Below are 18,107 nucleotides of genomic sequence, written 5' to 3'. Positions count from 1 at the left end.
TAATGTGCTTTCCACAACGTTTCAAAGGACCATTATTATCCCTGCACATTGGGCTCACACATCTTTGAACATTCCTGAAACCATCTCAGCTCCCTGGGGAATAGGCTAGCCTAATGGAGCCATTTTGGGTACAAACGGCTAAACATAACCGTGTCTGCCCTCACAGGCACCCATTTACTCCTGGGTGGAGAGAGGCACGTACGGGTAAAGTGACTTGCCCAGGATCACAACATACTGCCATCAGCTGGATTTGAACCCCTGACCCTCTGATCAGAAGCTACAAACCCTAACCACTAGGCCACATGCCTGATCTGTGTTAGGAAGCGGATACCCGTAACTTAACCGTGCGCGAAATAAAAAGCCTAACGTTTGCACGAGGCACATTTAGAATATACACAGCAAGAAATGAGACCGAGGGGTACCCCCCAACATGTCCAATCCCTATACACATTCCAGACTATTGTTACTTAACACATCCCCCAAGATGTCTGAAAGGAATTCCCCAGATTCCCGCGAGACAATGACCAACACAAAGCAAGGGGGTTCTCTCCGTCTCATACCTTGCTGCATATGATTTAGAAACACCGACAACGAAAGTACCGAAACAATTTCGATATTTTAGAGAAAGAATGAAATCGAGACTGGACATTTCTTCTGGTCCCCCTTTGATCTGCGTGTGTTAAAAAGCCCTTTGAAAGTTAAATTTGAATAAAATCCGGTACACTGAGTTATCTGATCGCGCATAAACACAACAATTTGAATGCCACGCACTAAAGACACTGTTGCTTTTACCTCGTGATTCGGGGTAAGCTTTTGCATAGCGACCCCCATCTCTGGAATGGACTGGTTCCTTGGTGCCTTTCTTATCCATTGAAAACAGTGTATTGGTGCAAGGCGTCTCTTATGTAGCTAAGCAAAAGCTTGACACAAATCACGAGGTATAGCAACGGTGCCATCAGTATAGAGAATTCAAATTGTTATGTTCGCGTGGAGTTAAAGCACTCAGTGTACCAGATTTTATTCAAATTTAACTCGCATAAGGCTTCATTATTTCTTTCGACATGCCTTGAACAGATTTTCACTATCTGAACACAACAAATTAAGCTATCAGCGCCTTTATTATTTATACATGTATAAATGAGTATTACTACGCGTATGCATGGTGGAATAAATTTATTCCTCCATGGTGTATGATACCTTTGAGTGTTCAATGTTCGTGTGTATATCCCCAACGGCACACAGTCCTGTGACTTGTATGGTGTGTAATACAATTTGACAGTTGTACATTTTTGCCGGCGTTAGTTTTTAGGTTGTTTGTTTTTTAGGTCAACCGCCCACACTTTGAGACAATAATCCCAAATTGGTTATTTACGTGTTAATCCCTTCATAATACAGCCATCCTCTAAGCTTCCTTTCCCAAACACCTGCTATAGAATATCGTACCCCTTTCCTCAAGTCATAATTACCCAACAAGTTCGAATACCGGGGGACCGGGTCAGTTCCCTTCTCCCCTTCACGCGTCCTCGCCAGGCGACACGGGCGTCTCCTCTTCGGTGCCGCATGCAATCCCCGAGTCTCGCAAGTCGACACACGCGAAGTCTGTTCCCGACCCACGCTGCATAACCCCCACATAAATTACACATATTTATTTCTTAATGAAGACCACATTTTATGCCGTGGTCTATTCTGTGAGTCACGTCCGGGGCTTGTGTCATAAAAAAAGTAGAGGGAAAAGTTTGGTTTAGTCGGTGGATGGAAAATTTCTTGTCTTTACCGCTGGAGATGAAAGAGTCAGGTAGCTGTGGGCCCGGGTCAGACAGCGGCATCGCGACGCCATTTCTCCCATGAGACTTGGGAGGGTAAAAGCCACACGCCGGTGGATTCCATATTGAATCAACCCTTCTTCATCGAAGGAAAACCGCTTGACCTCTTCTTCGTCTGACCACCGCAGTTGACAACATCTCAATATTAAAGGGCGCCCTCTGTCAGACCGTCAGTCAGCTCTCCACAGTTATTGGAATGAATCTCACACTCAATAATTATTATGTGTTTGAATATCTCCGTTCACCGGACTGTTGGTAGCGCGTGCGCCCGTTTTCCCGCAGTTTCAGCATTTTGAAATAAATTACAACCGTTGGAACCTCGAACATCTGTTTCAAACCTATATAGTCATTGTCTCGTGCCGAAAAAAGTGTTATTGCAGGAATGTTCAGTCAAGCGATGCCACAAACATCTGTTTCTTCGGCACCATTATGACTTTGCCCACACAACACAAAGGCAAAACAAAAAATGTAGATTTAAGAAAGAAGTCGTAGTCTCTTTATTTTCATATGCATGAGTGCAAACATTAACGAAAAAGAGTATAGCCCATGAAACTTCTGTGTCACTCAATATTGCCGTATTTTCTCTACCTCGGGTCTTGCTTACGGTAAAACTACATATCTGCATTCGGCTCTTCATAAATAAAAGCAATTTACATTTTAATGCATTTGTCAATAGACTTTGTCACCTGATTTCTTCAATTCTAATTCTGTTTTGAAAAACCATTTTTGAAGATTTCAGAATGGGGGTGGTGAATGCCTTGAGAATGCAACAAAAACTGTTGAGAAAATCGTCATTATTTGAGAGGAAGAAAAGTACATTTATGGTAAAAAAAATTTCAAGTAAAGCATCAGGTGTAACCACCTCAGGAACAGAGTTTATGCGAAAGCTGAGATAGATGTTGTAACCGGACCATAATTTTGAACAGCTTCATGTAGGGAAATGATGACTGTCCGAACCGAGCGATATCTTTCTGCGCTGAGATGCGAGAACGGGGCGCGTCACGGTGGGTTTATTGGCTTTGAATTTCGGTCGGGGCTCAGCCGCTTTATGATTCATACATGCTAAGCGACAGTTAACTATAGAGAACCATTCTCACTATTACGGTGACACTTGGGACTGGGTGTCTGATTATGCTCAGCATAGGCCTATATCAAAACATCTGTAAAATTCGATCTAGCCCGATGTCCTTCGGGTTCGATTTGGTCCTAACAGTAATATTTTGCACCAAGGGGCTATTTAGGCCTATAATAGTTAAGGTAAGGTGCTGTTATGAAAAAGATCCGCGGGGGAGGGGTGGGGGGGTGCGCAGAACTCTTCGAAAATGGCGGCTTTCTTGTTACGTAACCCTTCGTCATTCGTCATCCCTTCGTCATTAAAATTGTGTTCTTCAGATGAAAGGAAACCGTTTAGTTATGAGTAAATCTCAAAACCCGGCCCTGCATGTACTCTGAGCGAAAGCCGTCTGTGTTCCAAGTGAAACGTGTGTTCTCCAGTTTGTACTTTCATTCGAGCGCACGCACGCACGCCCGACACAAAAGGACCGTTCGAGGAAAATGGACAATTCGAATGTTGGCCTTGAATTTACGCTACCCCCCTTCAAAGTACGCAGTTCCTCCTGGAAACATAAATGAGCGTGAGCGAATCCAGCTCTTGGCCGACCACCACTTGGCGCCATCAAGGCTGGCCTCTGCATTAACTTGGGTGTATTTCATCGACTGGACGAATAAAAAAACCATGAACCAAGCATTATTATGACGGGATGCCTGGATTTCCGATTAACCCAAAGCATAGATTTCATGGGAAAGAACATGATGTTGTAGAGTTTTCCTCATCAACACAACCGTGCAGGGGAACAGTCGGTCGAATGACAGTGTACTTCTGCTTGCTAGACTGTTCTGAACGTCATGCGTTTTGGTTTGTTTCAAGTTGCCCATTGCGTGCGAAGCGTAGTTTCATTTTCTCCTTGGAGATTATTTCCTCACATTGTGGGAAAGCCGTATAACCGTTCATGTCTTGAGGATATTCTAACTTGACCAGGAATCGAAAAATGGTCTTCAGTTATTTAACGTGAAATAAATTATATTATACGGATTATAAAGTATCGTGCCCAAATCATGGCCTTCAAGTTTCCGAGGAAAATGAGACCACAAAGCGTCACATGCATTGGTGTAATTGATATAAAACCAAGTTAGGATATTTTATTTAAAGTCACAAAATAAAAAAATCTTTTGGCAAATATAAAAAATAAGGCAAGTGAAATTGTTGAAACTAACTTTGACATCAAAATAATAAGCTATCTATTCCATTGTTCATGTCAGCTCTAAATTTTTGCTAAAATGAAGAGAAAAGCCTTGTTCGTTAGAATGCCCAAAAGGCAGGATCCATCCATTTGGGTTGCCATGGTAACATAATATTGGGCCTTCAACACTCCACGGCCAATACGTGACAGAAAAGAAAGAAATCTATCGCAGTGACGTCATCAAGTGGCTCAGCGGTGCAGACAAACGTGACCGCTTCGGTGGAACGGTTGTCTAGGAAATCTTTTCCCAGATATGAATTTGGGATCGTGCGGGGGGAATAGCATTCAAGGTTAGTTAAGAACCTGAAAAATTGTTGGATATGGGTCAGGTTCGCGAGATCCTCGAAAGCACAATGTCATGCAGGCCTTGATGTGACACAAAAATGGTCGGATTTAATCCAGAGGAGACGGTGGTTAGTACTTTGGTCGACTTCCCATACTGGTCTGTCGCCTCGACGGGTCTGTCTTGCTTGAGTCAAATGCTACTATTTAATTAATGACATGTTGGCAATGGTGTCTTTAGGAGTGATTATAGTGGTGATGTCAAATTAATGTCAAGTTAAAATGATAGGGACGCTGAAGCTTGCATTCAAACAGTAATAGATGCACATTCAAGGGTATGATGGGTGAACTTTGATGATCATAATAATGGTAAAAAAAGACGCGTCAAATCATGTGACCTTGTCTTCATGAAGTGCATATTAGAGTGTTTGTTTCACAAATCTCGATCAGTGAACTCAAACGCTGGTTCGCTCCATCCATTAGGTGGGTCCTGGCGTCTGGGAACCAACGACGGACCACAAGAAAGATGAGTTTATACTCACGTTCTCTCATGTAAAAGAAACAAAAAACAAAAACACACAAAAAAACAAACAAACAAAAACAAAACATGGGAACACTGACGTGCACCTGTAGGGATGACACATTAATTTTTACATAACAGACGTTTTTTTTTTTTAATTTTAATAAGTTCTGGTCAATTGGTAATGTTATTTTCCCTCTCAATATTCAAACCCTTCTTCAGAATCAGTCTCCCCCGTTCATTTCACATCATGCTTTTATTTACTTTTAAGGTCGTTACCAAGTAGCTTAGTCGGTAAAATTTAACGACACAAGCCATAGACAAATAAGAACAGGGTAGGTGTAGACAGAAATACATGCATTTCATATACCCACATACATTGTACATGTACGTTTTACTCGCTTTCCTTTGCAAAGTACGGGTTGATATTAATATAGACAATTGCGCCTGAATACGAATATATCCTCGGGTGACATAAGCCAATTATGGACAGTGCTAAAAGTGGACGCCAACCTTTTTCTACATATCACAGACTTATTTAGTGTACTGTTTTGCCGGTGAAAGCTTGCTGGGCGTCAATTGGAAATAACATCATTGGATATGATAATAATTCTTTGGGCGCCAATGGCTCCGAGGTAGCTGCAGACACATGAGCTTGTAAATGGCTTTAGGGGACCGATGCAAGGACCGCCCTAGCTATTTGAATAATGTTATTGTGTGCCGTTTAACATTTTTGTTTTTCAGTTTTCATCTTAATGTTATTAATGGGGGAATTTTGGCGCCTTTGGGAGTTTTATACTTGTTCATAAAAACTGTGATGTCGTTCTGGGAAGAAATCTCAGAGTTAAATCTATCTGAGTACCAGGGTTTGGCAAAATCTCGGATTTTGTTCAGGCAAATGAGCATACTTTTTTTTTCTCACAACTGTTTAAACAGAAACTCCCAAACGTGTAGAGTTCATTACCTCGATGACATCTTAGCAATAGCGACCTTATTTTCGAAGAAAGCATGGAAATAACACCCCTTTTTTATTCGCTAGCGAGGAGGGTTGTCATTGTACCCACATGTCGTCATAACAAAAAGTCGCACAGCTGAAATTACACGAACCAACTAATATCAAATCAGCCCGTCATCGTGACTATAGTTATTCCCACTGCAGTAAAGAGTCTGGATTTTCCATCTCCGTTTGCCATTATTTCAGACGACCTTGCAACCCCTCTCCTTAAAATGGTTGCTTCAAATGACGTACATCCGCCTGTTGTCGAAGCGCGGAGAGAGGGCGACCGACCGAGGCCGACTGATTTGTTTGGCTCGCTCAAAAGAATAAATGTTACTCTTTGTTTGGTAGCTATAGATGGAGTCTACGTGAAACCATTTCTCCCGTTGTTGGGGTGATCTAAAGATTGAAGAAAAGATTAAACAAACAAACAAACAAACGAACAAAAACTCAAATTATTTGTGTCACATTGAATCGAGAATTCAAGTACTGATGACTGGTCTACTTGAATAACTCCAGACGTACTGCTGCTGTCGAATTGTGATTACTAAATATAATTACATATAAGCTCTTCTCATATGGAAGTGCCTCGAGATCAAGATCTGCCTTTATTTTAGATGGATTATTGTACTGTTTTTATTTTCTCCATCCACCTGCGTATCATCATGACGGTATGTGGAGTTCCACCGAAATCCCCCTTCGTTTCCAAGATTACCCAACAACAACCATCATAAAAAAGACAAGGGAATTAGAGCACCTCGTGTCATCAATTTGTTTCACTCGGGCAATATTGACTTTAGCAAAGCACGAGAAACAACATCTCAAAACTGTGCAGCCCTGAGGTCAGTAAACAGCCGTTACAGGCAGTCGGCGGCGCGGCGCAGACGAGACGTGGGTTTTTTTATCCTCAGAAAAGGGATTTGCATATAGTCAACAGCGCCAGTCAGACGGCGGGCTGGGTTTGAGGTGAAATCGCACACTTGAGCTATTCTGGTAGCAAATTCTCTCTATTGCGGTAATGTCTGTTGGGCGCTTTGTCTCTGGGGTATTTGTTCGATTTTTTTGGCTATGGCTCGAAATAGCACGTACACTTATGTCAGCCACCAGCTAGCGGCTTCGCACATTTCCCTTATGTACATGTGTTAGTCTAGCCGTAGACAAGAAATTTGGACATGCCAGACGAGATTGGGCTATGCGTGTTATGTCTATGAGATAAGTGACAGACGCAACATTTAATATCAGAACAGACTCAACAACGCTAGCGTGTGGCCGTGTGTGTAATGAACGTGTACACAAAACGAGTTCTCGAATGGGAAACGAAGTGCTGAGTTATCCACCGTGTTCATACTCCTTCTGTGACTATTATGGAGCAAATGGAGTCGCAAGCTTTTAAGCATAATCTGGACAAGGTTCTCAAGAGTTACCAGACTGTAGCCATGTCGAGTTTAGGCGGACCTAGCAGTTACAGTGCCCGTTGGGCAGCGGGCAGCGAGGCACTGGCCATCGCGAGGAAACTAGCGGGACTGGACTCGGTGACTGCCTTGCCGTCTCCCGCTGCGTCTTCGGACGCACGCAGCGTGGCTAGCCTTGGTGTGGCCTTGAGCAAGCCCGCAGAGGCGCTCATGGCCGGCCCTACCGCCACCCCAGCCACAACTACAGCCCAGCCGCCCAAGAAATCGGCCGCCAAGTACCTGGATTTCGACCCGCTGCTGCACCCACCGCCGTTCCCGATCCAGCAGATGCCGGTGTTCACCCCGATCGACCAGTCCTCAGGCGAGAAGTGCGAGACAGTGCTGGAGAGCGAAACTATCTCCTGCTTCATTGTGGGCGGGGAGAAGCGGCTCTGCCTCCCCCAGATTCTCAACAGCGTCCTGCGTGACTTCAGCCTGCAACAGATTAATGCTGTGTGTGAGGATTTGCATATTTACTGCTCGCGATGCAGCCCTGAGCAGCTGGAGATACTGAAGATCACCGGTATCCTGCCCGCCAGCGCCCCGTCATGTGGCCTCATCACCAAGACAGACGCTGAGAGACTGTGCAACGCACTTCTCTACGGCCTAGTGGATGACAAGCAGTACGCTCTCCCCTCCCCACGCAGCAAACGTGGGGAACAACTCCGAGAAAACTGCTTCCCCGTTTATCACGAGTGCTTTGGCAAGTGCAGAGGGGTGTTCATCCCGGACTTGTATGCGACTCCCCACGCCCCCTGCATTGAGTGCTGTGAGTGCCAGTACGTTTTCACCCCACAGAAGTTCGTCATGCACTCGCACAGGGGCAAGGAAAATCGTACCTGTCACTGGGGCTTTGATTCGGCCAATTGGAGGAGTTACTTGCTGGTGTCGAAGGACCAGGACGGCGACAAGAAACACCAGGCAGCCCTGGATGACATGAAGGCCAAATTCGACTTCATCAGTCGATTCAAGAGAAAGCATGTAAGTAACCAACTTAACAATATTTCGTTTTTTTCCAGGTGCTGGAGTTCTATAAACAATGTTTTACAATACTTTGCTCAACCGTGGACTTCAACATCACATCAATCAAGTTGTATGCATTCCATCCTATTCCCATCCTGTTGCTTGATGTAAAAATAAGTAAGAATTATCACAGTACCTTAAATGTATGTTCCCTGTAGTAGACTTGCAATACAAATATGTAACACGTTGAAGAAATATTTTGTTTTCAAATTTCAAGATACTGCCTGCTTCTTCCCAAAGTTTGTCCACAAAATCACGAAATATCTGTGATTTTACAAAATTTTCAAATGACTTGTCGCATCATAGATGGAAGAGTCATTCCTCTCCAGTTGGTTTGAATATGTTCAGTATGAATACCTGTTTGAGCATTCAGTCTATCACTTGTCTCCTTGCCAAAAAGAAATGTTGCGGATCGTGTGGAATTGTTTCTGTCCACAATGCCTATTCCCCCACTCCCAGTGGCCGATTGAGAGCCGACAACGCAAACGAAAATGCTGCAGTGACATTATTAGTGTTTTCTTGATATCAGAGATCGTTCCATGATGGTTAAAAAAAAGGAATCCCCTTTGTTAACAAATTTACAGAGCCCAAACAATGGGTTTAGAAAAGTGTTAACATATTTTATCATTCTAACGTGACCATGGATGTCAAATGATATGACATCGGATAGGGTTGTTACAGAGGCTGTTTATAACATGTATATTTCATCAAAGTGATATCAGAGACTTACTTGCACATGCTGTAATGCAGTTGTACGGCTTCATTAAGCACAAACAAACAGCAGTTTCATAGCATGCGCACCTGCCCTGTTCTTGCCTTGCAGTTTTTAATATTTGAACAGTCTAGACACGAGCACAGTGTGGATTATGCTCTTCCGTGCGAGGCCTAGGGTGGTGACAGCTGGCCGTGTTTATTCCTTTTTTTCTCGGAGTGCTCGCCGGCCTCCCCCATTTGGCACAAAAGCCGGCATTTGTCATGGTGTGACGGACGCCCGCGACAAGATGATGATGGTGATGGGTGGATGGTACGCCTCCAACTTGACAGATGATTTTTTGTCGAAGATTGGAGGAGGGGGGTCGCAGAAGTGATTGATGATATTGGCAGTTGGTGGCTCAAGAGTTATTAGACTCATGAAACGCTGCATGATGGAACTTCTTTCTGTGCATTATGACTATAAAGAATGGAAAAAAAGTGAAAAAGAAAGGAAGTGAAAAAAGGAGAAGGCAGCCTTCTGAAATTTGGATGGGTCCTTGAATCATGTTGGTGTAATAAGTGAAACCACCATCACACTTTTTGGGTAACAATCTCTAAGAGTACGAAGCCCCATGTAACAAAACGGTATGTATAGATCTGTGTTGTGTTCTACCCTTCTCAATTCTAAAATTTGATGCTGTTTAAAAGATTTTGCATGGTCAGAGTTGATGACAGTCACATCGTTCATGATCGCTCAGCCCACAACTAAGGATATTTTTGTGTTTTAAAGATTTGGTCTTGATGGCTAAAATTTTAAAGCAGAACTTTGGGAAAAAAATCTGAACGTTTTGTGTCATGACCTTTAATGTTTTGCAACACCTGCCTTTTATTTAATCAGTCTCGCAAGACCACTTTGAGAGAAAAAATAACACTGGAAATGTTGCTAGCTTTAGTGAGTAGTTTTGGGTCAATTAGGCCTAGTCCTTGATTGCCCCAGGACGGTTGTTTACGGTACAGAGACGCTCAGCGATAACCAAAAATGTCAGGTACATGCTTATTTATTTAGAGCCCCTTGCATAAAGTTCAAGAGTCACAGTCAGTCACATTAACTTCCCAAAGAAGCAAGCGATCGTGTGATGTCGGAACACAATCAACTAAAAAAAATAAAACTTGTTGCCCTTTGACCAAACGAGATGATTTTTACCATGCTTAAACTTTTTCCTCATGAGTGATTATTCCAGCGATTGCGCCTCTTTTTGGTTCCCTCTAGCACCTTATGAAAATTCAGCGTATCTGATGGCATATTGATTTTATTTCACTACCCGGCTTGGGAACTGAACATAGCCCAGGAACTGCTTTGCTCGAGGCTGATCTGGTCAGAAGGAGGTCACACCTGACAGAACTGGGTTTTTCATGTGGCCAATCTAGGAACGCATCTAGGGCACGAGCGTGCATCTGCACGCGTTCTCAGAGCTGCAAAATGCTCCCTGAGTTGCGAGTCAAGTTTCGTGAATTTGACACAGAATTGGTCATGTTCCTGCAAATTCAGTGGTACGATTAGATTATGTTTCTTGCACTTCTCTGGTTTTTTTTTAAAAAACAGTTAAACAGACTTTGGCCTCATTTCATTGTTGCCAGTGCCTGTCCCCGTGAATCATAGGGAGAAACAGCTTTATTCAACCTCAGAAAACATCTCCGGTGTGGTACATCCAAACGTAAACAGTGCAGACACGCATGCTGTAATGTTCTTATTCCCACGGCTCCTCATTGTTAGTATATGTCATAATCTCTCCCTCATTTTTTTTTTTTTTACGGCCGGAATTTCATGCTGAGGAAATCTCGTCAGCCATTTATTTATTTGCCCTTTACTGCACCACTCTTTCCTGTGCGGCATGGCGTGGGAAATTCTTCATGACTCCTCAGAGTTTCCGCCCTGTGTGGGCTTTAAACTTTGACTCGCATGTACTGCCATCAATTAAATTCCAAGCACTGTTTGTACAGTATGATTCCTTTTTAAACATCTTAAATCCTCAGTCTTGCACGAGAGTATTTTTTATCAACCGTCCATGTGCTCTTGCCTGTAAACTGCCCTTTCTAGGTCTAGGTCTTCCCTCCATTGGAAATGTGTGGAGATGCGTAGACTATAGACCTAGCCCTAGCTCTGGAAGCCCGTTTCGGACACGGCCGTTGCTTCATTTTGTTGGTCTGAATAAGGAAAAGTTCATTCTCTTGATCACCGTTTGTTGTACATGCACATGTACATGTTTGAATAACACACTGCTGCTCAATACATGTATGTACCTGGTACGTAGATGTACATGTGTGTAGTACTTGATTTGTGACCACTGAGAATCTCTGTTTCATGTGAAGTAAAACATGCATGCATGCAAGAGGATCTTTCAAGTCTGCCTTTCTTGAGTAAGCTTAAACAGTTGTAGTTGGCTGTAATCTCGCCCGCTCCCCGATCCCAGTGATGTCAGTGGAGTCCTTTGTTCAAGATGGAAAGAAGAGAGAGGAAAAAAAAAGGAGAAATGAAAAGCACAACTGGTCTATTTATTTTATTTAATCTGTCCGGAAGATTAGTCATGCCAGGAAACGGGGATCAGCTAAGAGGAGAAGGCAGGCTCGGTTGGGGAGAGGGGAGGACAGCTCTAAGTCGTGGCGCCTTTCTTCCTTTGAAGCCTTGGAGGGGGGGGGGGTTGAGTATTGGGGCTCGTGCCTGAAATCCCTCAGATATCCTGTATCCCCACTCTGTCTGCTGAGCCTTGTCACTTCACGTTTGGGGGTGCGTGCATCAGCCTGCTTGTTTTAGTGGCTCGGTACCTCGTTAGGCTTGTCAGAGGGTTTGAAAATGAAGGAGGGTTTGATAAAGCCCTTGGTGACTAGTGGAGACTGCAGTTAACTATCAGTCTTGGAGATTTGCCGGAATAAAAAAGCCAGAGTTACTACTCTGACAGGCACCTCACCATTCCTTAGCTAGCTGCCTGTTGAGATGGTCCCTTGACCCCAATAACCTCAACCTCCCAGCTCTGTGGAAGTTCACCAGAAGACTTGTGAGGGCATGTTAGCATATAAACTGTACAGACCATCCCCTGTCACGTACTGGTATTCAAGGGCTTGATGTCTTTTTGAAGTGATAGTTCAAAGAGTATTCTATTGGGTTCTGGGAATGTGGATGATTTTCAAGGATTAAAAAAGGTTCCTTCTGTAGTAACATGTAAATGGCTATTGAAATTTAATATTCCCTAGTCCAAAATCCTTCACTGTGCTGGACTTCTTAAGAGGCAGGGAACCTCCCCCAGTACCAGTGCCTGGATGGACCATGCTTTCTGTTAATCAATCATGTACGCTGTACTTTGTACAGGAACCAGTCACCGAGCCTATTTCTACCGGTACATCCATCTTCTTATGTTTGTTTTGTCAAAGGTGTAGTTCGCTGAATTTAGATCTCTGTTGCCTAAACTGAAGAGGAAGGTTGAGATTGACCAATTCTGGCCAACTGGCTCTTTCCGTTCTTTGTTCAATATCGATTTCCAGTCATCAAATTGTGTTCACTTTGTGGTGGCCTTTTCCATTCTTACCTGCATTAGTACAGCGTATTTTCCTTAATTGAGAGATGAGTAACAAAAGTCAAGCATTTTTCACACTTGAAAAACTTTTTGTGTGGATTTTGATAAAATGTTGTGTGACAAGATGATCTTTGGAAGGTGCTTCTATCAAGAGTCTGTGTGCCACGACGGCTGCTGCTGCTCTGCCCTGTGAACTTGTTTTTCTTAAATATGTTTTCTTAAGTGACACATTGCTTGCTTCCTCAGTGGAGCCAGTGTGATTCCTCCGAAATCCAGTCCGACGTCCCCCAGCGCATCTTTGCGTCAGCCCGTTTGTTATTTCTGCAGGCTTTCCTTTGTGAACACGCACCAAGCACATTAACGAGTGCACAGCCCTTAAAAAAGCCGAAGGAAGTCTGTTATTTGGACATTGAGCACTTTGCAAAAAAAACAAAAAAAAAACCGGAATTCATGACCAGAAAAAAGAAACAGCCATTCAATTGGGTCCTTCCTCCAGATCACAGAGAAGGGATTTTCTTTTTTTTTTCCCTCACACTGTTAGAAAAATAGGCTGTATCAGTGACGCCTTGATTGGGTGTGGTTTTGTTTGCTTGGCAGGGCATAAAATTATCATGGCAAGTTCAGTCGCCACATGTGACGGATGTTTAGCCACTTCAAACCCAAGAGACACCATGGGGAGCCGGTGGTTTTTCTTGTTTTAAAACGGTCATTCAAGTATGATTAATGAAATGATAATCTGGGCATCATCTGTAGATTTTGATGATCTGAGGCAAAAATCCTGAAAACGTCAGATGTGCCCGCAGTTTCAACGGCAGTGGATTTATTTTTTTGGGATTGCGTGTGCCGCTTGTGTGCTGGGCCGATAATCTAGCCAAGGTGATAGGGTAAAAACTAACTGTTGTTTGGCGCAGTGGCATGTTGGAACATGACTTGAAGCTATCGTATGGCGTTCTCGGGTTTCACAGGAAAATGTTGCGTGCCGAATGCATCTCCAATGTTGACAGTGTGCCATCTGGTACATGGTCTATGCAACCTCTTATTCTGTCTGTAAATTTTTCTTTTTTTAATCAAATGTGCCAAGTTGGGCAAGTGAATATTTTCACCCGACCAAAATTGACAGGAATTTTTTTGGGGGGGGGTTGGGGGATAGTACTGTTGCATGGTGTCTTTTCTTTTTACCAGTATTGCAAGTGAACGCATTGTAGTAGACGGCTTCATTCATGGCTGCAAAATAGGTTTGGGCCAAGGTTGAAAGGCGCGGACAAAAAGTACAATGTACCGGTATTCATGATTTTGTCAAATTATTTGCCCACAACAATGGCCGCAGGCTAATCTGTTTGAGGGGAGGGCTTGTCTTTCTGGGAAAATCAAATTCCGTGTCTGTTTGTCTAGACGTCAGACAGTGATTCTATACCTGTTTCCTGCAGCTGTTCATTGGGATCTTTTTTTTTTATTTTGCTAGGACAAAGGATGACCTCGACGGATATTACGTGCAATGGATCTCATCGTCAACCAGGAAACCAGATCTTTTTTCCTTTTTTTTACTTTCCTTAGTTTATATTCTCTGAGGTGTATGCTATTTCACTTTTGGTGTTTGTCCAGTCAGTACACCCTATTGTTATAGAACGACCGTCATTGTCGGTTTTGACTATAGGGCCCTATCATAAACTCTGATTACGAGGCTTTGAATCGGCAAGTTGTTGGTTTTTTAAATTTTTGAATGAAAAAAACAACAAATTCTGCATAATTTTTTGTAGGTTGGGGCTGGTAAATCGAAAAGCAAGCCCCGATATCTATTGCTGTTTGGTGTCACATGTACAGGTACATTGATCTGAGTTTCATATTTGAAGGCACGTTACCTGTACACTTTATTTCCTGTGCGTAGGATTTCATCAGGAACTAGTCTGGATAAGTTCCAGCACAATCTGAACACACCGTTTGGAATTTGCATTTAAGAAACTCACAATGATGTAAAAAATCTGACTCGTCATATTTAGCTTCTGTGTTGAGACTTGTACACATGTGTCATACTTTCCTGGTTTTTTTGCTAGGTTCCTTTTTTTTCGCAGTCACATGATGTCGTTTTGTAAGAATGTAACCGTTTGTTTCCGGTTTGAACATTTTCCGAACCTGAGACTGCAAACTGACACTTAATAGAAAAGGGTTTTTCCCAGCCGTCATGTGGAGAACAGGGATGGTTAAAAAAAGCAAGGAAGTTCTGACTAGATGGGGAAATTCTAACACCAGGAGGAGGAAGTGTAGCCGCTGCATGGGTTGTGATTCAAGTTTTCCCAGAAACTGCTCCCGATGGTCAGTCACTTAAGAATTCCGGGACAAGCCAAGAAAAATGTCTTCCCTTCCCTTCTTTAATAACTAACGGGTCACTTAACGGAAAGAGGAGAAAATTCACCCTTGATTGATGAGTACATGTAGTTGACTGTCGTTTGTTAGTTATTTGTGCAATACTTGTATCCAGAGGTGGCCATAAATTCCTTTAGTGACCCGCAAGCTTATGCCCAAATTCTGAGGAGCTTGACCACAACCACAAGGGTCATGATAAATGCCCATACCATGACCACAGTGAATCGGTGACCCTGGCTGTTGAACTATTTTAACCCCTTTGCTTTCACTCCTGGGTCGGTGCACTGTCTGGTAAATTCTGGCTTGTGGTTTGGCGGTGGTAGTCTGTTTACCTACTTTTTAGGAAAAGAGATTCCTATTAGTTTTAGTGCTTATGCCTGTAACCCATGTACTTGTAGGTACACAACTTTTAAACAACTACTTGTGATTTTTTTTTTCAAGAAAGATGATTGTTAAAGCCACCATAAAAGTACATTTCTAAGGATTTCTGTATGTTGGGCACCTGCACTAGTTATCGTACACCTGTACATACATGTACATACTCACTTTGCCTTGTGAGAGGAAATTGTGCAAGAGTTGTTACGAAACAAAATTTTCTAAAGGTTTGTCTCGCAAAAAGTAGAGGGAGCCCCAAGGAAGGAAAAATGATCCCTTGGTTTTTAAAGAACAATCCAGGAATTCTTGCTCTGTGTAGAAAGCTTGACATTTGAGGAAATGGCGACTGCAGAAATACAATCTGCTCTCCTGGGAAACAAAGGCCTTTTCTGGTAAGAAGTAGCGAAGATGACCTTGCCGATGTATGCAGATTTTGTCATTTTACTGCTTTCCCACAGCGAGAAAGGAGTTAGTGTCTCTCGGGAGGAGCTCACCAAAGAGGATTTCATGGAAGGACTTGGTCTTTGAATCGATATGAGATAACATGCCGTGCAAACTGCTTTGTGTTCGACTTGACAGCGGGCGCTTTAGTGATGTGACACATGCAGGTTCGGGTTGGACCCTTTGGAGACCAGAAACGGTCATTTGCTTTCAAGCTGGGAATTTTTGGGAAGGTTGCCAAAAATTCCCCTGGAAGCCTGGGTCCCCATTCGGGCGTGCTTTGAATGTGCACGGTCAGAGGTTGATACCTCAGGAACTACATGTAGTGTCAATATTATTCCTGATCTGGGTAAAAAAAAGAGAATTGGTACCAAGTACTTACCTGAGTGTACCGGTTATGAGCTCGATGCTGGAGAGCAATGGGCCGCCGAGATTACAGACCCTGGAGGTTTGGACTCATGCCAACTGGTACAGTATTTCTGATATCTATGCTGGGTGTTGAACACAACACATGTACAATAGTAAATTTTTTTTTTTCATTTCGGAAGCACAGTGTCATCTGTTTTACCCATGTAGTGGAAGCAGATGCGATTGGCTTTTGACACATTTTCAAAACACATTTACATGAAGATTGTGGGTCGGTTTAAAGAGCTCTGTGTCGCATCCCTAGGGAAGGTGTCGCTGGATGCATCGGTGTGATGGAGAAACTGTTTTCATATACGGAGAAGATCCATTGTACATGTACATTGTACACGTAGCAATAATATGAATGTAAATACATGTACTCTGTACATAAACAGACTAGCACAGTACATGTATACTGTATGTGCATGTACGTGTAGGTACATGTACTAGTACTGACATAATGTACGTGTATATGCGCTTTAGCTTAGGCCCACATATGGGTACACTGCAAATATATTCATGTACCAGTAGGGTTCATACATAAATTGTCATTTGATGATGGCATAAGGCTGTTGGTTTAGTAGTTTTCTCCATTTCTGTGAGGTTTGTACTTGTAGGTACTGGTAGGCTTCACCTTGGTGTGGTGTATAGTTCTTGAAGTCCTTTATTTTGGATCAAATAATGACATTTGGAGTCTGAATTGTTGTTGTTATGGTTGGGAGATTATTGTGTATATATAAATTACACTGAATATACATGCGCCGTGCACTGTGTTTGTACACAGTGAATGTACATGTATGCGTGTGGTGTTGGACACTGCCAGCCATCTTCATAATTGCTCCTAGCTCCGATCCTTTTGTGTGCGCTCCACATAGGCAGGCATATTCTCCCTGGGCCGACCTTGGCAAGACCCTCAGACAGTCGGCCATTTGCATGGTGCCAGGGAGTCTGCCTGGGACCCGAATGTCGGCCAGTCCCTGCGGCAGTAGCCTGAGACTTCACAACCCGGGCACACGCAAGCATGGGGAGAAAAATTGGTTGAGGTCTGGAAGGATAGAGACCTGGCGTGGTCTGGTCCCGCTGGCAAGTCCGGGAACAGTCGTAGGCTTGCGAAATTTTGTGCATGTGTGGGAAGACAGATCCTAGAGGGGAATATTTTTTTTTTCAGGAGGGTTAATGGCTGTGGGACGTATTAAAAATATGCATGAAGGATGGTGGATTGCCTGTGCTCATGACCGGGGGAATAGTGTACTTACAGCAGGGCATTCAGGGGTCGGCGGTGGCATGCAGAGTGGCCACCAGAAAGGAAAAAAAAAATATATATGGAATTTGAAATGTGATAGAAGGGGTTCTGTTTCTCTTAGTTAATTTTTGTTCAAGCTCCTCATTCTGTTTCGTAATTTTGTTCCCCTCCAAGAACCTTCCGCGGACTGTCCAAAACCTTTCCATGGAACTGCTGGTTTGTCCTTTTTGTGTACAGTTTTCATGATGTACAGTACTCTTTAAAAAAACATCATGTATCAAGCCTGTGTAAAGTACATGTACGTTTACGTGTACTAGCGGCTGGGCTGGACCGTCTCTTCCTCAATCCAGCAGCATCCTCTAAAACTTCCTGATGCCTCTAAAGCACCACGAGGACTTTAAGGAGTGATAAAGCTTGTAATCGTGTTATACACTTTGTCGACAGTCAATCTATTTAATAAAAAGTGATTTGTGCCGGTGTGAAATTATTGTCAAAGCAGCTTGTTTTGACTCCCTTGTTGAGCGTGTGGTTGGCGTTGCGTGTACACTTCCCAACCACACAGGAAGTTTGAAAAACCTGCAGAAATAAGTCTCAAGTTAAAAAAAAACACATGGCACTTCATAA

General features: G+C 43.2%; 1 protein-coding gene across 1 annotated transcript; it reads left to right on the top strand.

Annotated features, from left to right (window-relative positions):
• The first annotated feature begins 6,922 nt into the window (after window positions 1–6,922).
• LOC147796386 (ski oncogene-like) lies at window positions 6,923–17,229 on the top strand. The gene is made up of 2 exons (XM_087147578.1): window positions 6,923–8,354; window positions 17,116–17,229. The coding sequence occupies exons 1-2, from the start codon at window positions 7,287–7,289 to the stop codon at window positions 17,227–17,229; spliced, it is 1,182 nt and encodes a 393-aa protein (XP_087003704.1). The 5' UTR covers window positions 6,923–7,286.
• Window positions 17,230–18,107: the final 878 nt, after the last annotated feature.

Source organism: Acanthaster planci, linkage group LG16 (genome assembly GCF_054643075.1).
Source record: "Acanthaster planci isolate LZ-2023a linkage group LG16, COTS_SCS, whole genome shotgun sequence".
Taxonomy (NCBI): Eukaryota; Metazoa; Echinodermata; class Asteroidea; order Valvatida; family Acanthasteridae; genus Acanthaster; species Acanthaster planci.
The sequence above is the reverse complement of the archived record's forward strand: the minus strand, read 5'-3'. Positions and strand labels throughout refer to the sequence as shown.

What these genes read in the sequence shown, in the direction of transcription:
- LOC147796386 (XM_087147578.1), top strand. Translation starts at nt 7,287, where the DNA reads ATGGAGCAAATGGAGTCGCAAGCTTTTAAGCATAATCTGGACAAGGTT. An exon ending in GTCGATTCAAGAGAAAGCAT is followed by an intron (nt 8,355 to 17,115) that starts GTAAGTAACCAA and finishes CGCTCCACATAG; the next exon opens with GCAGGCATATTCTCCCTGGG.